Source organism: Pinus tabuliformis, chromosome X, assembly GCF_031772625.1.
Source record: "Pinus tabuliformis cultivar Carrire ecotype Pingquan chromosome X, CPIR1, whole genome shotgun sequence".
Taxonomy (NCBI): Eukaryota; Viridiplantae; Streptophyta; class Pinopsida; order Pinales; family Pinaceae; genus Pinus; species Pinus tabuliformis.
This window is the reverse complement of record NC_142308.1, coordinates 1,716,924,626-1,716,947,657: the sequence shown is the minus strand read 5'-3', so window position 1 is coordinate 1,716,947,657 and position 23,032 is coordinate 1,716,924,626. Positions and strand designations below refer to the sequence as shown.

The following is a 23,032-nucleotide window of genomic DNA, read 5'->3' as shown; positions in this document are numbered from 1 at the left end:
CACACATGACAGGGAACAAGCACTGGCTGGAGGATTTTAAAGAGATCAATGAAGGCGCACAGATTTACCTAGGTGATGACAGAAGCCATCAAATCAAAGGATGTGGGAAAGTTTTTGTTATTCTACCTGATGGTAATATCAAACAAATTTATAATGTAATGTATGTGCCTGGCATAACAAAGAACTTGATTTTTGTATCAATGATTACAGATCAAGATTTGAAAGTTGAATTTTTAAAATCTAACTGTTACATTAAAGATCTGCTAGATAGCATGAAGACAATTGCACAGGAATCCGAATAGGAGTTCTATACAAGTTGGATGTGAGACCTGCACCAGTTCGAGCATTGACAGCAGCGAGCCTAACTACAGAAGAGCTTTGGCATCAGAGATTTGGCCACATCAACTACAATGATTTGTTGTTACTACAGAGGAAAGAAATGGTAAGAGATCTTCCTATGCTAAAGCAAGTACATAATGATTGTGATGCTTGTACTTTAGGAAAAATGCATAGAGAAGAATTCCCTGTTATAATAGAAAAGAAACAGAGGGATATATTGGAGTTAGTGCACACAGACCTTTGTGGTCCCATGCAAACAAAATCATTAGGAGGTGCACTGTATTTCCTACTGTATATTGATCACTGTACGAAGTTTTCTGGGTTTATTTCTTGAGTAAGAAGAGTCATACATTCGAATACTTTAAGCAATTTAAAAATATGATTGAAAGACAAACAGGGAAACAGATAAAAATTCTCTATTCTGATCAAGGGGGAGAATATAGGAAAGATGAGCTTATCAGATATTGTAAAGATCATGGAATTTTGCAGCAGTTCATAGTAACCCATACTCCACAGCAAAATGGAGTAACAGAAAGAAAGAATAGAACACTAATGGAATGTGCTAGAAGTATGCTGAAAGGTATGAATCTTTCGAATGGTTTTTGGGCTGACGCAGTGAATACTGCGGTTTATTTGAAAAATAGGAGTCCTACAAGAAGTCTTGAGTCTAAAACTCCTTTTGAAGCATTATATGGATATAAGCCTGCAGTAAAACACTTAAGAATATTTGGATGTAAAGCATTTGCCCACATACCAAAGGAAAATAGAAAGAAATTAGACTCAAAAGCCATCAAATGCACTTTTATAGGGTATTGTTCGTCATATAAAGCATATAGATTATTTAATCCCTCTACTCACAAGATCTTTGTTAGTAGAGATGTTAAATTCCATGAGCAGGATAATGAAGAACCTGATGAGCACTATGACGGATGGGACATTCCGTACTTTGAAGAAGAAGAAGCAGAGAACAATCAGGGTCAGCAGCAAACAAAGGCAAAGGATGAATAGCGACAACAGCAACAGCAACAACAGCAGCAGCAGCAACAACAACAATAGCAGCAGCAGTAGGAGGAAGAAAAAGTAAATGATGATCAAATAAGGTTTGAAACCACCACCCCACCACTCAAGAGATCAGGTAGGAAAGCTCAAATGCCTGCAAGATATAGGGAAAATGCTTTTATAACTAGTATGATGAATGTTGTTGAACCATCTAGTTATAAAGAAGCAAATGAAAGTAATGAATGGAAAATAGCCATGGAATAGGAATATGATTCAATAATCAGAAATAACACTTGGGAATTGGTAGAACTTCCTAGAGGAAAACAGGTCATAGGTTGCAAATGGTTATATAAACCGAAAATTAATGCAGATGGAACTATAGAAAAACTGAAAGCTAGGTTGGTTGCAAAGGGGTACACACAAAAAGAAGGGATAGATTATGAAGAAACCTTCGCCCCTGTAGCTAAATTGAACACTATCAGAATGTTAATTGCTTTAGCTACTAAGAAACATTGGATGATGCACCAACTAGATGTAAAGTCTGCATTTTTGAATGGAGAACTGAAAGAAGAGGTTTATTTAGAGCAACCGGAAGGGTTTGTCCAAGAAGGAAAAGAACATTTAGTCTAGAGGTTGAAGAAAGCACTTTATGGACTAAAACAAGCTCCCAAGTCATTGTATGAGAAAATTGATTCATTTTTTCTACAAGCTGGCTATAATAGAAGTAAGAATGACCCTAATCTCTACACCATGAAAGATAAACAAGGGTGCGTAGTGCTGATTTCATTATATGTAGATGATTTGATCATTACAGGTGATGCTATATATCTAATTGATGAAATCAAGCAGCAAATGTCACAGATGTTTGAGATGAAGCATCTCGGTGAACTCAGATACTGTTTAGGTCTTGAGATCTGGAGAGATTCAGGTCAAACATTTCTGTCTCAAGCAAAGTATGTCAAAGGCCTATTAGAAAAGTTTAGAATGGATCAATGTAAGTCTGCACCGATACCATTACAGCAGAACATCAAATTGCAGTGTGAGGATGGCTCAAAAGCAGCGGATGCAACACTTTACAGATAGCTAATTGGGAGTCTGATCTACCTAACCACCACTAGACCTGATTTGGCTTATGCAGTCAGCGTGTTAAGCCAATTTATGTCTAAGCCACTTGAAAGCCATTGGAATGCAGTGAAGAGTGTTTTGAGGTATCTACAAGGTACTGTAGATTATGGAATTATTTACACTGACTCTTCTGATGTTAGATTGGCAGGATTTGCAGATTCAGATTGGGCAAGAAATGTAGATGATCGCAGATCTATAACAGGTTATGCATTCAGTCTTGGATCCGAGGTGATCACTTGGAGTAGCAAGAAGCAGAACACAGTCTCCTTATCCTCAGCAGAAGCAGAGTATCAAGCCATGTGTGCAGCAACGTGTGAGGCGATTTGGTTGCGGAGACTTCTCCAGGATGTTGGGGAAGAACAGACAGTCGCAACAACAATCAGATGCGACAATCAAAGTTCAATCAAGCTGGCCAACAATCCGGTGTTTCACAAAAACACTAAACATATTGATACTCAATTTCATTTTGTTAGGGAGAAAGTGCAATCTAAAGAAATTCATCTGGAATATTGTAATACATGTGATAATGTTGTGGACATTTTCACTAAGCCTCTTGGAAAAGTTAAGTTTCAAATGTTTAGGGAGATGTTAGGCATATATGTGAACCCATTCTCCATTAAGGGGGAGTGTTGAAGATAATGGAGAATATCCTAGAATAGGTAGAGTTGGTTCACATAGCCTCAGGATAAGAATTAGTTTCTATTTCTTAGGATGTTGTTCTAACTTCCCTAAAACCATATATTCTATTTAATGTGTAATGTTGATGAACAATGTAGAGCATTGTGCAGAGCCAGACTCTCATGGCTCAGACTCTCTTTCGTAGAGCTGACTAGTGGGTTGTATTTTAATACAAACATTGTCATTTTTATCACAGTAGAATATATTTTGATAGTTGTTATAAGAACACTGTAAATAACTTATTTTTGTGATAATAAGTAGAAGAAATAACATTGATCACTGCAGGAGGATTTCTATTTTAGAAATTTTCACACGAGTGTGCATCCCTTAAATTTAAAATCTCCCCTCACAAGGAAATTGTTGGGATTTAAAGTGGATGCCCTAGTCATCCCCACTTACTTCAACAAGTTCATAAATTTCCATTAGGACAAGGCACTAGTTTTAGTAGTGTTGATGAAACTCTCTTCTTTAATAAATTTATCCTCCTTTTATCTAATTCCTAGATATTTAGGGTAAGGCTAGGGTTTTATATGAAAAATTACTAAAAAGTAATTTATGTTTGATGTATTGTTGTCTTAAAAGTAGGAACTGCATTTAATAAATATATGAAATTAAAATCTAGCATTATATGCATGTTAAAACTTGCTTTTAAGGCTCACGTTGTCATTCTTTTTCTTTTCAGCTATAAAACTCCACTATAAACCCTAGATCGTAAGTATCTATTTGAATGTCATGCCCCTTTTGTTAATTAATCATTGAGAGACCTTTTCCTTTGTCTGCTATATGACGTTGTATGCCTTACTAGTGAAAATATGCAAAACCCTAACTTATAGCAGCCATATAATTGGTCTGGGAATAGAGTACTTGAACTTTGGTAAATATTACCTAAGCCCTCTAGGCTCTACCAGTACTATATCCCATTTTTAGACAATATTCTATCACCTTAAGCCATTCTCATTGAATATCCCTTAAGTGATCATTTAGGGAAGCTTCCCTTGTGGTTGAATACCAATAAATAGTAGGAATAGGTTGTTGAGGTGACAGTGGCAACCCATCTCTTGTTGCCTTAAGGTTTGGTTTCGGCCTAGTGGGGCTTTGCATTAGGCCTGCCAGATTTTGCAGCAATAGTGCCACAAGGGTCGGCACACTTGGGAAATGCACCACTATCGCCTTACACAATTTCCCCTTCACTTGAGGCCAATGCCTTGAAGCCACAGTGGGTATCTCAATCTATGGAAATGAACTTGTAAAGTATATTGTTGTAATGTACAATACAATTCACTTCAACAAACACACACCTCAATATATGATTAGATAAACCAGTGCCAAATGATGAGATGTCTAAAGAATATTCAACAAAAAACTAGGACTAAAAACACCATAATATAATGAGGGTTCAGAGCTAATTAACAAGTGTCAGATCCAAAATAATGATATGGTACAGAAAAAATACAAATCAGCATTTAGATTCCACATCATAATCACAAGAATGAGTACCTTTTAGTCCATAAAGAGTGAAATATGATTGCAAATTCCAAGAGAGCTATGATTGAGTTACCATGTGATTGTATGCTGAAATATGACAACCTTGCTGCTATTCACAGATTCCAGAATCTGATTTATGATTAAAAAAATGTTGAAAGTGCAGATTTGGAGTGAAGAAAAGCCACTCGAGAGTGTCCAAAAGCACTTAGGTCAATAAACCTTGGGTGGATTTGCTAGGGAAATGAATATAATATGTAAAAACAGCCCAGTAATGAAAATTTTATAAGATCAATGAAAAATAGCCATGAAATTACTTCAACTTGTAAATGAGTGGTTGTGAATTTCCTTAGGGTTTCACCAAAATAATTCCAAATGAAACATAAACATAATGAAGCACTTAGGAGATGACTTTCATTGATAGATTGTATTAGATAAGCCTTGTAAACAATATAGGAATGAAATATAAGCTAGAGTAGGGCTAGAACACACCTTTTAGGGATAAACCCTAGCTTTTAGGGTTTCACCTAATCTGCTGTTGCAAATTAGTTTCCAGAATTGGTAAGCACTTTAAATTAGCCCACAAAACGTTAGATAACAGCTTTAAGAATAAATGTGTGGGGTTGTTTTTCCATATTAGTGTTAAATATCAACAAGTTAGCATAAATTCCTAGACAAACGAAAACAAAATTAATCATTCAATTTCCACTAGAGAGTGAGTAAACATTTTTTTCAGGATTTTCCTTTTTTTTTCTGTATGTTTATCTTTTATCAGACAAGAAAGAAAATAATTTGGTGTTTTCGGGTTTTCTGGTTGGTTGTTAGGAGTAAGTTTAGTGCCTTGTCTCCACTTAGGGCATATGTGGTCAAGTAGAATGCCCCTTTAAGATTTGGTTATTCAATGCTTATGGATTAGAATAAATGGCTAGGGTTTAAAGACCAAATAATCCCTTGTCTAATCAAAACAAGTCATCAAAACCAAGGCCCCTAAAAGAAGGGTTCCCCTGAAAGGAATAGCCTTTACCAATAACATCAACAATGGATTGGAAAAGAATACTTAAAAACCATATCAAGGAGCATAAAAAAAAACAAGACAAGAGATTAACCACTTACCAAGCCAATTGACAAAGGTGTAAACAAAAGTCTATCTCAATTTGCCGTTAGTCCTAGCTTGAAGGATATATGAGGCAGAGAGTATCTGACTCCACAATTGTTGAGCGGTGTAGCTATCAACCGGATCCCGGATCACTTTGACAATCCGACATGGACCCCGCTAAAAGTTTTGTAAGGAGAATCAAATTTTGCATCGAATTTCATATCCAAACCATAAGTCATCTGAGGTGGATCCCATTATAATTTACAATAAGAATCAAATTTTGGGGTTCGCGCCCAAAAGGTTATTCAGGCCTTGCCGAAGTGAGAAATATAATAGCTAGTTGGGTCCCCAGACATCCGGATTTCTCATTCAAGGAAAAGATATATAGATCGCTTGTTAGCTAGGGAAAACATCAGGATTGGTAAGGAGCATCGGGATCTTCAGATAGCGCTACATTTAAAGGAGGTTTCAAGCTTGGATGAAGTGTGGTTAGTGTTTGAACTCCATATTGAAGTTGATCACCACCACACCCTAAAGTAGAATTCTAACTACAAGAGAGAGAGATAGCAGATCTCTCAAAAGGTTTGGAAGAGCATGATCCATGAATTAAGGATAAAGATACTAGTAAAGTGAGACCTTGGCATCACTCTAGGGCTAACATCTAGGGTTGCATATTTGTTTTGTGTATTTTCATCCATTCAAAAGTTTCTTTGACCTATTCCCTTGTTTTCCCTTTTAATAACCTTTGATAGTTTATTGTTTTTCATTATTTGTGGGCTATTTTATTATTATTGTCATAAACTTTGCATGTTGTAAATTGTTTTTATTTCAAACCCTAACTTATAATAGCAATCAATTTAATTAAAGTAACACGTGGTTGGAATCTATTTGAGCGCATATATAGGACTTATCCTAGCCCTTTAGACTTAGCCATAGGTTCTTGGAACTTGCTACCTCATTTCACTCAAAGCACCACCTTATTGAACATACTTTTGAGGTGTCTAATTAACAAGATTCTCAGAGGGTATTTAGCCTACGAGTCCTTGGGTCACTTAATTTCTGAGACCTATTGTGTAAGCCTCCCTTGTGGGGATAATATCCATCCACAAATAGCAAGGGAATAGACACTAAGGTGACAGTGGTGGTTGATCTCATTGTTTCCCCCAACCTAGACTCCCTACTGAGGCTTTACACTAGGTTGCTAGAGTTTGTGGTGACAGGCTATGTCACAGGGTTCACTGAATTTGAACCTTGAGGTTCGAAATTCGGCGAACCCAAAAAAAAATTTCAAATTCGTTCAGGTTCGACGAACCTGATAGTCGAACCTCAAATTCGAACCTCAACAAATTCGAACCTCAACGAATTCGAACCTGATAGTCGAACCTCAAATTCAAACCTCAACGAATTCAAACCTGATAGTCGAACCTCAAATTCGAACATGAAGGCGAACCTAAAGACGAACCTGAAGCCCAATTTTATAATTTTTTAAATTTTTTTGGGGTTCGAGGTTAGATTTCGGGTGGTTTTTGTCAGCTGTTTTAAGGTTTATGAGAAAAACCATCAGCAACACAGGGTTTTCTCTTGTTCTGCTTCCCACCAATTAGTTTCCAGCAGTGGATACTCATTTGGCTTTATTTACCATGGTTGTTAATAGATTTTCACAAGCCAACTTCAGTCTGAGTGTACTCGCTCTATTGTGCTCAGTGTTGCCGCTGCGTGTTGTATTCTCTACAATTTCCTGAATTCAATTTCTAGACGCTGCTTGTCCCCACCGCCCGAAGCATGAAGTTAATAGTGGTCGTGATTTGTGGCTCGTGGGTGCTCACTGCTACTCATATAGTTTTATTGATTGATTTTGATTTTTTATTATTTTATGATATATATATATATATATATATATATATTCGAACCTCATCGAAAAATTCGAATTCAAATCGAACTTAATTGTTTTCGAACTCGAATTCGAACCTGAACCATGTGACATAGGTGCCAGGTTCAATCCAAAGAAAAAGGGGAGAAGTCAAGAGGTACATCAAGATCTAAGTCAAAAGTAAAGAAGGGTAAACTAAAATGTTGGTACTATAATAAATCAATACATCTCAAGAAAGATTGTTGTAAGAGATAGGAATCCAAGGAAGACTTCAAATAGAAAGAAAATTTGATTGAATCAAGTCCATGTATGGTTGATGAAGTTTGATCTAATTGTGATGTCCCACAATATTATGAAGATTACTTATTAGATTCTATTGTTTCACATCACATGTGCTCACAGAGGTTGGTTTTCTTTTTATCAAGTTGTTGATGGTGGTATTATCCAGATGGGAAATAATGCTTCTTGAAAGACTACTAGGGTTGAAAGAATTGAGATTAAAATGTTTGATGGTATGGTAAGAACATTAATAGAGGTAAGACATGTACTTGAACTCAAAAAGAATTTAATTTCTTTGGGAGTTTTGGATTCTAGAAGTAATAAATTTACAGGTCAAGGTGGAGCATTGAAGGTGTCCAAAGGTGATTTGGTGGTTATGAAGGCTACAAACACTGAAAACCTTTACAACCTCCAAGGGAATACTCAAATAAATGAAGCAATGGCAGTATATGAGGATGAAAATGAATCTACTCATTTATGGCATCAACAACTTGATCATATGAGTGATAAAGGGCTATAGCTACTAATAAATCTCAAATTACTTCCAAATTTAAAATCTCTGACTTTGAATTTCAACATAGATTGTACTTTTGGGAAGTGGTGTAAATAGAAGTTTAAAGTAGTTAGTCATACAAGTAAAGTATTCTAAGATTATATGCATTCAAATGTTTGTGGGCCATACTGTTAATTTTAGATAACAATGGTATGTTCTATGCTTAAGAGCAATTTTACTTCAATTTTTTTATCAGCCCAATATCAATTTCCAGATTAGAAACCACATTAGCATGATAGTAAAATGCAGATAGAACATAAACAATAACCAGAAGACAAGCCAAGACAAGAGGACACAGTATTTGGCAGATGCTAGGGAAAAACCCCAATGTGGGGAAACCCTTTGATCAAATCTTCTTATTATTCTTCAAAGGTTCAACAGAGAGAAAGAGATGTGTGTGAAGATGAGTGAGAAAATGAGGATGAGGCTCCTTTTATTTATATGCAACATTGAGGATGAATAGACGTGTCCTTTTGGCTTCTGAGCCTACATTAGTTTGTTGGCCGACCTTGATAATTTGTCCATAATAGAAATAAATTCATAATTCCATTTGTATACGTTAGAATAAGATGATCTTTAGATCAATCCTACACCTCTCAGAAAGAGGAATCCAATAAAAATATCAGCTACCTCATATAAGTTGTCCAAGGTGGAGTTTGGCCCTAGTTGCCAAATTTAACAACCTTATAGGCTTACAATTTATTTTAGAGGATCATCATATTTTGTAACATTTATAGATGATTACTCTAGAAAATTGTGGGTCTATATCCTAAAAGGCAAAGCCGATGTGTTTAATTTATTTAAGCAATTCAGAGTTTTTGTTAAAAAGAGAGTTGGTAGGACAATCAAATGTTTAAGAACAAATAACGGAGGCAAGATTTTACCTTTGGAATTTGAGAAATATTGCAAAGAAGTTGGGATCGAAATACATAAAACCACAGTTTACATCCCAACAAAATGGTGTTGTGCAATGCATGAATAGGACTCTTGTAGAGAGAACAAGAAGCATGCTTAGCAATGTCAATGGATAAAGGTGGTCACTACTACTTGTTATCTGGTAAATCGATAGCCATCATTGCAAAAACTCTGAAGAGGTATGGATAAGTCATCCTTGTGATTACTCAAATTTAAAATGTTTTGGTCATGAAGCTTATGCTCTTACTCTTAAAAACTAGCATTCTAAGTTAGACCCCAAATGAAAAAAATGCCTTGGTTGGTTACGACGATGTAGTTAAGGCATATTTATTGTGGGATCCTACTACCCACAAAATCATCATTAACAGGGATGTAGTATTTAATGAATCCCCCCTCATTAAATTGGACATTGTAGATGTTGATATGAAACAAGAACAAGCACCACTAAATCAACAAATTCAATTGGAGATTCAACCATCTGCGGAATCTAGGAAGCATGAAGAAGAATCTGATGATAGATAAAGAAGTTGCGGATGTTGAAAAGATTTAGGAAAATGTGGAAATGCCACAACCAACACTAAGGAGATCTACACAGGGCAGAAATCCTCCTAAGAGGTATAATGATTATGTTTCATTTATTGTTTTGATTACTAAAGATGGGGAACCTTCTTGTTATCAGGAAGCAATAGATGGTATTGAAAATGCTAAATGGAAAATAGCAATGAAAGAATAGATGGATGCCTTGGAGAAAAACAAAACTTGGGACCTGGTACAACTTCCAAAAGATAGAAAAGTTTTTGGGTGTAAGTGGGCCTACAAATTTAAGAAGAGCATTGATGGTAAAATTGAAAGATATAAAGCTAGACCGATAGCAAAGGGGTAATATCATATGGAAGGCATTGATTTCTATGAAAAATTTTCACCAGTTGTTAAACTTGTTTATGTTCGCATTGTATTAGCACTAGTTGCTTTACTTGATTTTGACTTAGAACAGTTAGATGTTAAAACAATGTTTTCACATGGAGATTTGGATGAGGAAATATACATGGAACAACTAGAAGGATTTGTTTAACATCACAAAACAAGGTTTATTTGCAAGCTCAAGAAGTCATTGTATGGCCTAAAGCAATCTCCTAGTTAATGGTACAAGAAATTTGATTCCTTCATGGTGAGAGAAAATTATACTAGAAGTGAGTATGACCAATGTGTTTAATTCAAAATTTTGAACGATATATTCATTATCCTAGTGTTATATGTTGATGATATGCTTGTTGCAAGCAAAAGCATGGATGAGATCAACAGGTTAAAGGCTCAATTAGAAGGATCTAGAAGTAGCAAAACAAATTGTGGGCATAGAAATATACAAAGACAGGAAAAATGTAAGCTCAAGTTATCACAACAAAAATATGTGGAGAAAATACTCGTGAAATTCGGTATAAATAATGTGAAACCTATGAATATCCCAATAGCTTCACATTTTAAGTTTTCTTCAAGTTTATGTCCTAGTAGTGAAAAAGAGAAGGATTTTATGTCTCATGTACCATATCCTAGTGCAGTAGGATGTTTAATGTATTCAATGGTATATACTAAACCAGATATTTCACATGTAATTAGTGTTGACAGCAGTGTGGAAAAAGTCCCGATAAAATTGTCAAAGTCCGATTTTTTGAGCTAACCGACTTTTTGGCAAATTTTTGGAAAACGAAAAAATTGGGATTTTATCGAAAAAGTCAAGATAAAATCAGGAGTTTTCCGAAAAAATCGTGAGCGAGGTAGTTTCTTTAATGACTTTTTTATTTTATTTTTTGAAAAAATCGAGATTTTATTGAAAAAGTAGGGATAAAATCGGGAGTTTTTCCAAAAAATTGTGAGCGAGGTAGTTTCCTTAATGACTTTTAAAAAAAATGAATATTTTTGTATTTTTTTAATTTTGCAGACTTTTTCAAAAACCTCCCAACTTTAACGACCTTTTCAATTTCTGGATCCTAGCCGATTTAATCCCGATTTCGACTTTTTCCACGTTGATTGACAGTGGATATATGGCAAATTCAGAAAGAGAGCATTGTAAAGTAGTTAAACGGGTGCTTCGGTATTTTAAAGGCACAAGTAATTATTGTGTCACATTTACCGTTGTGGTGATTCTTTCTAGGGCTATGTTGATTTAGATTTTGTAGGCGAATTAGGCAAGAGAAGATCTACTTTAGATTATGTCTTCGCTCTTGCAGGAGGATTTATTAGTTGGATGTCAAAGCTTCCAAAAATAGTTGTTTTTGTTGAGAAATCTAGGGCATAGAGATTAAGTGATTTCTCTTTGATTAGTAACTGTTTGTGAATGCTTTTTACTTTCTTAGACTAGGATCTTCCTTTACTTAGATTATTAGTGTTATTTTTCATCAAACAACTACCAATGCATAAACCATAAAGGGACAAGAGACGCAGAATATAGGCTATCAATCAAGGCCAAAGCCTCTCACTCTTGAGAGGAAAACTCAAACAAATTCTTCTTCTTATAGAGATTCCAATTGACAAATACCAAGACCAAGACCCTTGACCTATTTGCCACTCCAAGACCAAGACACAAGTTCCCTTGATGATAGTCAACCTGTGAAAATTTGGAAGACCCAAATTTCTACTGCAGCAATTCATTAAGCATCTTCCATTTGTTAAATTACTGAACAAATTATTTATTGCATCCTACAGCAAATACAGAAACTAATACACTGCAACCTTCACCAATTAAATTAAATGTGGAAACAAGAAACTGAGCAAGAAAGAAATACACAACACATGACACCGTTACTTTTGGACAAACGTCCCCGGAAAAACCCAATGCGAGAAAACTGATACAGTAGCTGAGGGTTTGTATTATTAAGTCATAGTTTTCTGAACACAATTCGTTGGATGCCCAACTGGTTATCCGATACAGAGAGAAACTGGCAAAAAGGTTTGTGAGAGAAATCTCACATTATTTTGGGAGATTCAATTCTAGTCAGGGGCTTGCTGACTGGCCCCACGTTGCCTCTATGCAACTTCTGCGTCAACCCTATGCAAAATTGTGTCACTCTGGCTGGGCTCTGCGTCAATCCCTCTGTTGACCTCCTGCTGATTGGAAACTCAATCTCCAGGCCTTATGGTCTCACACCCTGGCTTCTTGGACTGAATCTCGTCTCTCCTAGTTGGAATTTGAATTCCCTCTGAAGCTCAATGTTGCCTCTGCGTGGCACTGCGTTTCCTCACTGAACTACTCTCTGCCTTCTCTGCCTTGCACTCACCAGAACTAGAAATCTTCCTCTGGTCTACTATCACTGCCCATCACTGCAAGAAATCACCTTGATTGATTCTCTAGCAACTGTTGTGCTGCCCTTTCTGAGAAATTCGATCTCTTGATCTATCTCCGATGTATTTTCCAAATGCCCATCGAATTCCTTCTTATAATCCTCCAGATGAGTAATCAATAGCCCAAATTAGATTCTAATCAATGGCTCAGATCAATTGGATTCGATCTCCGTCTTCTTCTAAAAGTTTCACCCTCAATTTGATTAATACCCTTTAATTATTTTAATTTCCTAAGTTTAGACTTAGGCATCCATTAAAAAATAATTAATTATTTTAATAAAAATGTCTTTGGGTGGAATTTCCCAAAACGATTTATGGGTATTTTGGAATACATGTGTCCTAGCCTCCCTACAAATTTTGAGGCTTAGAGCACATTCGATGCTACCAGAAATCAACACTGCCTCTTAGCGAGGAATGTGCTCTAGTAATGCAACCTGCTGAAGCATCACTCAGACTTTGTAACATCTACCTCTACACTGCTAATGTCTGACATCACTGCCCATCAACTACCGCAAACGCTGCATCTGTACTACTGCTGACCCTGCCACTGCCAACACTACATCTATATTGCAACCCTCATAAGTTCTACATTTGTGCTACTACTGGCACTGCCACTGCCAACACTGCATCTGCACTGCAACCTTCTCCAACTGTTGTTGCTACTGCATTAGCAACAGAAAAGCATCCAAAATTACTGAACAGGTGTTCAGCATGATGCATCTGTTGTTGGAGTTCTAACTACTGCTAGTCTATGCGTTGATCCTCTGAAGCCTCTGCGTTGTTGTTGACTCTGCACTGTGCCAACTGCACTGCTGCCAACTCTGCTCTGCGCTGCTCAGTTTCTGGCGCTCCTAGCCATTACAACTGTCACTCTGGCACTCCTCTGCACCAACTGACACTGGTCCATCCTGCTACTTCTGATCTAGGCTCTCGTAGCAAGGTATTGATCCGAGAGGTGGACTCCTCAAGGATCCTGCCCATCTGCAGTTCTTTTGAACTACAGTACTAGATCACCCCACCTCTCCCCTGGAGGTATCTGGGCAATCATGGCAAACTCCTCCTCCTTGATCTTTGCAGATGCAACCTTCAAATCATGCTTCTCATCCTTGTCCTTCTTCTTGAGAGGACATTGTGTAGCGTAGTGACCAAATTCACCACACCAGAAGCACTTGATCTTCGAGACGTCCTTCTTCTGCCTCCGCTGCTCCTACTGCCCCTTGGATGCAAGGGCTGCATTCTCTTCCTCCTCCTTGGGCTTCATCCCACTGTTGCTATTGCTATCAAGTTTGCACTTGACTAAGTCTCTCCTCATCTCTTCCTGCTGAAGAGCAGCCCACATTCCTTCCCAATCTGACAATCTCTCTTTGCCTAGGATACTCTAGACAAACACTTGCCATTCTTCTGAGACTGAATTCAGGGTCAGCCTAACCATCTCGGTAGCCTGAGGTGTTGACTCCACAACTACCAACGAAACTTGGATTTCCTAAAGCTTCATTAGGAATGGATCAATGGGTTCCCCCTTCTGCATCTACATGGATCTCATCTTCTGCTCCAAGTACATCTTTCGCTGCTTGGAAGATCCTTCATATAGCGTAGCCAATGCATCCCACATCTGCCAGGCAGTATCCTTGCCAGCAATGTGACACACTACGTGATCTCTCACTCTGTCGAGGATCAATTGCTTGGCCTTTGCCATCTCACCCTTGTACTTCTTAAGAAGATCTGGATCCAAGGGTACAACTACCGCACTGTCAACATAGGTTTTGAGATTGTGCTCATCCAGAAGACATGAGATCCTTGCCTTCCAGATCACATAGTGGGATGCACCATTCAACTGATCTTGTCTCGCAACCCATTAGCTGCCATCTCTGCCAACGAAATGTCTAACTGCCTCCTCTCTCCTTTGTGCAGCACTAGGCTAGCCTACGCACTCCCTACTGGAGATAGTAGATCTGCTCTTCTCTGTTGTTGCTCAACAATAGAGAAATTAAATTCCTGGCTAGGAATTCTCTGAGGAAGAAATTCCCTCAACAATGTATCCTTCTTCCTTCTTACGCTTTTCTGCCCCAGCAACTGCTACAGACAACTACGTCTCACTAGAAAATTGCTCTGTGCTGGTGCTTCTACGTTGCTCCCTCCGACACTAGCAAAATTTGATCTGGAAATCTTTCTCTTTGTTGACTCACACAGAGAGAGATTTTCTCACGAAAATTTTGCCCTCCTAGCCGGACTGCACAATTTCTCTGGGGATTCGATTTGTTGCCTACGCAGCACTTCAACTTCCCTCCTGCTCTTTAGCGTTGGGCTCTTCCGGCTATTCTCTCTTGCTTCACCTGCGCTCTGATACCATGTGAAAATTTGGAAGACCCAAATTTCTACTGCAGCAACTAATTAAGTATCTTATATTTGTTAAATTACTAAACAAATTATTTACTGCATCCTACAACAAATACCGAAACTAATACACTGCAGCCTTCACCAATTAAATTAAATGTGGAAACAAGAGACTGAGCAAGAAAGAAATACACAACACATGACACCATTATTTTTGGACAAACATCCCCAAAAAAACCCAATACAGGAAAACCAGTGCAGCAACTGAGGGTTTGTATTATTAGGCCGTAGTTTTCTGAATACAATTTGTTGGATGCCCAACTAGTTATCCGATATAGAGAGAAACTGGTTGAAAGGAATACAATTTGTTGGATGCCCAACTAGCTATCCGATATAGAGAGAAACTGGCTGAAAGGTTAGTGAGAGAAATCTCACATTGTTCTGGGAGATTCGATTATGATCAAGGGCTTGTTGACTGGCCCCACGCTGCCTCTACACAGCTTCTGTGTCAACCCTACACAAAACTGCGTCACTCTGATTGGGCTTTGCGTCAATCCCTCTGCTGACCTCCTGCTGACTGGAAATTTGATCTCCAGGCCTTCCAATCTCACACCCCGGCTTCCTGCATTGAATCTCGTCTCTCCTAGCTGGAATTCGAACTCCCTCTAAAGCTCTGCGCTGCCTCACTGAACTGCTCTCTGCCTTCTCTGCCTTGCACTCCCCGGATCTGGAAAGCTTCCTCTAGTCTACTATCCCTACCCCTCACTGCAAGAAATCACCTTGATCGATTCTCTAGCAACTGTTGCGCTGCCCTCTCTGAGAAATTTGATCTCTTGATCTCTCTCCGATGTATTTTCCAAATGCCCATCAAAGTCCTTCTTATAATCCTCCAGTTGAGTAATCAACAGCCCATATTAGATTCTAATCAATGGCTCAAATCATTTGGACTTGCTCTCTGTCTTCTGCTAGAGGTTTCACCCTCAGTTTGATTAATACCCTTTAATTATTTTAATTTCTTAAGTTTAGACTTAGGCATCCATTAAAAATAATTAATTATTTTAATAAAACTGTCTTCGGGTGGAATTTCCCAAAACGATTTCTGGGTATTGTGGAATACATGTGTCCTAGCCTCCCTGCAAATTTTGAGACTTAGAGCACATCTGATGCTACCAGAAATCAACACAACCTTGTACTCCTTCCTTTGTCTCGGCTCTTCTTCCACTTCGACCTTCTTCTGCTTCAAACCTTCGGCCTCCTAGAATTAGGTCTGCAATCCTACTTCAAAAATCTTAAATTGCACATAAGACCTTTTCTTATGCCTTGATTTACTTCACTTGTGATGGAGCTTGACTCGGCCTTCTTTAAAACTTTAATCTGGTTACCTTGTAACTCAACCTTACTACAGTAGATGGTTTCCTCTTTCTTCGCACATGTGACAGCAATACCACCCTAAAACAAGAGCCAAAACCTGAAGCTTAGAACTTCGTTGAACTTCCTTCTCCTTTCGCTGATCTTTAGGCTTCCTTGTTGTACTTCGCACTTCAGACTGTATGAGAAAATTTATCTCAGAAATGATGCCGAGCAGCCCTATTTATAGTTGTTTCCCTGTCAAAATAAGCCGACTTGTTGGAGGGTGAGTCGACGTGTCATTTGGAGGAGATCTTTATTATATTTTGTAGCCAACATGAAGGAGAGGTCTTGTGCTTGTCTTGGAGGGTTTTTCATACCTATTAAATGACTCATATAAAATGTAACATGCCCAATAAGGGTCCTTCTTACATGACATAGACTCAAATTGACTTTTATGACTAGATGACAAATCCTAAAGGCTCACAAAGGGAGCAATCACTAAAATAAAATTCCTTGCTCATAAAATCACAATTATACATGTCATTATGAAGACCCAGCCTAGTGACATTTTTCAACAGTTTTATCCACGAATAAGGCAGTATATATCGTTGTCTCACATGCATGCAAGGAGGCACTTTGGTTAAAGGGTATTTGGGTGAATTTGGACAAATGCAAGACAATGCAAATGTATTCTATGATAGTCAAAGTGCTATTCATTTGGCTACAAATCCAACTTATCATAGTAAGACTAAGCATATTGATATTATATACCATTATGTAAGACAGGTTATTGATGGAGGTGGAGCAGCTCTTAAGAAAGTCCATACTCAAAAAAACTGTGCAGACGTGTTTACAAATCCAGTACTGTTAGAGAAGCTAGAGTGGTGTTTGGCTTCTCTTGGCTCACATAAAAGGTGATGAATGGGTTTGGACAAGGTATCAGGTAAATTGTTGTCAAAATGGAGATTGTTGGAATTGTGACGACAATTAGAAAGAAAAAAATTGTTCTAAAAACCAAAATTTACTTCAAATAATTATTTTCATAATTTGCGTAACAATGGTTGTTCATGTAATGAATGTAATGGTGCCAAGTTTGATATAGATCTACGGACCTAAGAGGATGCAATGTTGTTACTGTAAGCCAGACCTGAGAACAAAGTAATTTTGTTCCTTGAGCAATAGAATACTGATACCATACCCTATGGATGTTTGCTTGACACACTATCAGGATTTCACCATGTAAATAAATAGTTGTCTTGTCCGAGTGCTTCTGTATTGTCTTCTCTGTAATTTACTTTTAATTCAAACTCTTAAATACCAGCATTCAGATAAAGGTGCAATCTTGTTTCTAATCATGTTTTCTATTCACAGAAAACAAATAAATACTAGAAAATAAAAGCATCTTCCTCAAACACGAAGTATACAGAGCACAAAATTCCCGTAGCATGTCTGCCCCCAAATATTCCCTGACATCGGGAAATAAATACTCTAAGCGTAGGCACCCTTCAGAGAATACTCAATACAAATATAGCAACAATTCAATCGAATAATCAGAATTAGAAAAACACATTACCTGGATGAAAAGGAGATCAGGATGTTGCAGATCCGAGCGGATATCGTGGATAAGTCTCTCGAGGTTCTGTTTATAACTATTAGCATCCTGATCAGATCCTGCATCACTTTCGCCTTGATACCACAGAATTGCTCTCAAAATGCCTCCGTGATTGAGAGCTGCCTTAGTTCTAGTTATCATGTTCTCATAGAGTGAGCTGCCCTTTTCCCATTCTTTGATCGCAGTACCTCCAATGGCACAAGGAACCAAACCAATACGGGTCTTTTCGGGATCTTTACTGTGCTTCAATATTGTGTTTGCAAAAATCATTCCGGGGCCTGTGCCGCACAATTTTCCTGTATTGAACATTAATAAGAAGCAGAAATACCAAATGGTTAGGCTTAACTTGAATCCTCATTCATATATATATACACAGAGTGCCACACATACTTACGTTCATCTATATCCGCATGCAGAGGTTCACGGGCTTGCTCCCACTGAAGATGTGAATTGAGCCTAAAAATTGAAGGGTCTGGTTGGCATTCATCAGTAAGGAAATGGTCCCAATGAGAATTATAGACTCCTCCCCTGCCCGCCATGTTGCTCTGTCCTGAGAGAACGAAGATATCCATTCTCTGCTTTAACAGGTTTAGCCGTTAATTATGCCCGCGTTAATTATTAGACCGAATGTGTCTGCAGAGGTGCTTTATCCCCCTTAAACGGCGGTTCTCAGAATGTTTTTCAGATCTGCCGAGTTTGTTTTATGTTGTTGCTTTTTTTCAAATGCTCGTGAGCACCACATATTTTTCCTCTCACACTTCGGCAATTTTATAACTTTAACCATGTTCACTTTATGCCCATTGTTGTACACATTTTATAAATTTATCTCATATAAAACTATGAAGGTTCTCCCTTAATCTACTTTGCTTTTGGAATTATTTTTAACATATTTAATTTAAATTTTTTATTTATCAGTCTAGATTCATCTAATTCCAGATCTATCATGTTCGAGAGAGATTTTGGAGTATGGAATTTGATGAAAGGTTTGCACCTAGAAGGATTTGATCCCTATCCGGGCATGATAGATTCAGAGTTGAGATGAATCTAGGTTGGTTCCAGTTGAGGGCAACAATAACACATTTTTATATTATTACTATTATGTAAATATTTGAGATAAACTTCATACTTTGAAATTTACATCATGTTTTCTTTGTTGACATGACTATATCATTCTCTTCTTTAATTTTGCTTTTGTTGCTTGTCTTGAATGGTTTGTACGTCTGCGCTTGGATGCTTTGAGTGGTTTGTGTGTTTATATGTTTAGATTTTAATGGTAATGTTTGTGAATGTTATAATTGTTGTGTTACATTTCTATATGTGTATGTAATTGTTTGTTACTAATTAGTGGTGATGAAGAAGGGAGACAATCTTGTTAATAGTTTGCAAGAGTGCACATATAGTTCATTTAATTTTAGGCATCACAACTTTTGACAATTAGGTATCACAAGATTAGTGACAATACCTTTGGTAAAGAAGAGAATTTCAAATTAGAATTGTTGATTATGAATACTAGGCTCATACCTAGTGTTTTGCAAATCGATCTCTTGTTGACCAGGCCAAGACATAGTAGGGCCGAGATCAATGAAGAGAAACTAATTGTTGTTAAAGGGTCAATATTCCTGAAACTCATCTCAGTATGGACTCGAGATTTATGAAGTATCTTCTCTGTGAGAGGATTTGAGATTTCATTATGTAGAAACTGGTGCAAAATTGTAGACTTCATATGATGTGACAAAGTCATCTATATGAAGGATATACAGGAAGTTAAACTAGGTAAAAGAACATTGATACACCAAAAGGTAATCCAGGTCAAATAACATTGCTAGTAGCCTAAAGGAATTTCTATGGTTTGTTGGTCATCTCTAGTGGAAGAAAGTGACATACATCTGCTGAAGTGAAGGAATGTAAGTATGGACTAAAGTTGATAAGAAATTGAAATTGTGATAGATTGATAAGTTCTAGGGATATGGATGTTGACCCTTGCAAAGTATGATTAAGGAAACCCTCATTGTTGTTGAAAGAAGTCCTAAATATTGGGAATGACAGATGGGAAAAATGATCTTGTAGCTTAATTTTAAGAGGGAGCCGACTTTTCTTGAAAGATGAAGCTAACAAAGTGGATGGATGAAGCCTACGGATTAAGAAGGGGTTGATCATTTTCAAAGATACGTATTTTGTGTCTTTCCTTGATTGATGGGTTTGGTTAGTTTCTTGTCTATATGCTCTATGTCTCTTTCATATTAGTGGGATTGGAAGGCATACCTAGGGTTTGGAAGCAAAATGATAGCATGGAAGATTTTTGCATGTCCAAGAGGATTTTCTAGGCTTATGGAAGACCTGGCCATTCAAGGAATTGGAAATTTCATTTACTGTGCCCGAAGGACTATCAATTTGTAGTGTCAAAGGGACAATCAATGGGCTACTTATATAAGCCTTAAGGACTATGATTTGATGTGTTGTGAGGGCTATCTTATGTGCAACCTGAAGTACAATACTTGACATTAAGAGTTCAATGGGTTGGTCATTAAGCCATAGATCAATGGATTGTGTAAGGGATAGTTTTATGCCCTAGCTCAATGAAGTCTGTAATAGATGGGCTTTGTGAAATACCTTTTGAATTGAATTTTGGAGCAACAAAGTGTAGATTAGTGGGTTGTTGATGTGCCCTAAGAACAACATTATGGAACAACCATATTATTGAAAAGATGGGAAAATATGAAAACCTTAAGTAGAGTGACAATAACATTTGATTTTCGATAGAGTTAGGGTAGTTTTGGTAGCCCTATGAACAATCTTATGAAGAAAGACAAGTGGGCAGACATGGAGGATGGGAATAAGTGCATGATGCAGTGTTGGATGCAGTAAGTGAAGACCTCAAGTGCAAGATCATGAAAGAAGGAATCATGGTTTATTAGGAGGCAGATTTGAAGCCCTAGTATAGAAGTTGCAGATGAGAAAACTCAGTGATAAGAGGGCTAGTTGAGGTCAATACAACAAATATCCATGAAATAATAGGTATGCTTTGGGAATATTCCTAAAATATTCTCAATATTTGTGCCTACATTATCTTTCTTGCACCCTGCTCTCTCATGCATTCTCCATGGTTCCCCTTTGAACCATTCGAATGACATTTTATAACAAAGTGTGAGGGTGAATAAGACAAAGTATGTGGTTGATGCAATCATTGGCATAGTCATATTAAGTTACTTGTTGTTGGGGAGGTTTTGGGTTCAAAACCCATGGACTCCAATTTTCCTTTAACATAGTTTTAGAGCCCAATTTTTGTTTTAATATAGTTTTCCAACCATATAATATATGGTAAACATATGTCCACATGGTAACAATTCCCCAAACCATGCGAAATAAGACAAAAATTGAAAAATGAAGGTTGCACCACCCCAATGCCACTTGAACCTAATTTAAGGTGCCATGTGGTAGGCTCTCATTGGTCCACATCATATGCCACCTCTGCCACCTACTTGCCATCTGTCAACTTGTGGTGCTACCACATCACCTAATTGTGGGTGCACCTGGTTTGCTAATTAGGATGCCACATCAACTCAATGGGTCCCACCAGGCCTATTGACTTCACTATCACGTGGAAGCCGATGGGAGTTCCATATGGCACCCTAGGTTGACACTAACTTTTGCCTAGTTTGACTGAAACTTTAATTGGCCATAACTTTTGCATACGAACTCAGATTGAGGTGTCGTTTGCACTGTTGGATAGCTTGAAATGAGTTATTTGATATGGTCCTAGTTTTGCAACAATATGAGTACTTTTATTTTTGAGCCAATAGGGATCCACCTGGATGTCTATATAACAAATGTCTCTTAAAGGCCACACTTTCTTCTCCTTCCTGAAGTGATGAAATCAACACTTGTATCCATATGCAAATCTATAGCTGCCAATACATGTACAACTTGCAAGACCCCAAGCAAGACCATACTTTCCACGAGTTTATAGAACACGCATGGTCAAGTTTTACAACAGAAACTATACCCCATTCTATCTAACTAAAAGGAAAAAATATCACTATGTCGCATATAAAAGTGATGTTATACATTTAATCGCTTTTACAAACATTTAGACAACATGTGATTTATAATGGTGGCCATTCTTAACTACTTAAAAAGTCTTCCCATATCTTACCTAACCAAGATAATGGGATTTATTCTTGTACCTAGCTTCCTTTTTGAACTATTTTATCGGTTGGTTCCTTCAGCATTTAATTCCCCATTGTACATAGGCAATTCAAACTTGATATCAAGCTTAAGAAAAGGAGATTTAGCATGTCATTTTGGAGATCTAGGAAGAGTATGTCTAGGTATTGAAGGAGGTGAGGAAGGAGACGAGAATGAAAGTGAAGATGGATGTGAAGGAGGAGCTGGTGGAGGGAATAAAGGATTTCTTCCATCCCCACCATTACCCTTTAGATGGTCTGAACTCTCTCCTTGCAACCTTGTTTTCCTTTCATTGTACAACAATTTCACCATCTATGACATATCTTAGAAAGCCTTTCTGAAAGCTCTCTCATTCTCAAACATCAACTCTTGTCCTTCTTCATGTGCCATGACTGGTGGAGATTTTGGTGTTTGTGACCTCCTTGAACCAATTTGAGGATTCGGTTCTTCAAGCCTCCTTCTCCTGTTTCCAATTTAGACCTTGTTGACATTCAAAAACACTTTAAAAATAATCAAACCTTCAAAATAACCATGCTCTGATCCCAAACTGATCTGACATTAAAAACTTGAAGGTTTCTTGAAAAGGTTTAGAAGTTAGTTTATGTCTTGTGGACAATGGAACAATTTGCAAAATCACATAAACTTATTGATTTTAGTTAAATTTTGCAGATATAACTAGAGAAAAATACACCATATGTAACATCACAAAACAACAATTTGATGGTGGAGTTCACCCCTCCTAGGCTACGCCTTCGAATCCAGCTTCCAATGTTGGCCCTTTATATTATATGCTCAAAATGTAAATTACATAAACATGAAATGCTAAAATCACAAAAATAATGTTGTCATTGTGTCCAAAACACCCAAAAACCCCTGTGT

General features: G+C 37.5%; 1 protein-coding gene across 1 annotated transcript in view; it reads right to left on the bottom strand.

The window, feature by feature from the left end:
• Positions 1-18,696, bottom strand: part of LOC149146617 (putative carbohydrate esterase At4g34215) — a 39,445-nt gene extending 20,749 nt beyond the window's left edge. Inside the window, exons 1-2 of the mRNA XM_089447671.1 lie at positions 18,363-18,696; positions 17,930-18,264 (exon numbers count right to left, since the gene is read on the bottom strand). Of these exons, the coding sequence (XP_089303797.1) occupies positions 17,930-18,264; positions 18,363-18,540 (513 nt within the window). The 5' untranslated portion in view covers positions 18,541-18,696. The remainder of the gene's footprint in view (positions 1-17,929; positions 18,265-18,362) is intronic.
• Between the last annotated feature and the right edge of the window lie 4,336 nt (positions 18,697-23,032).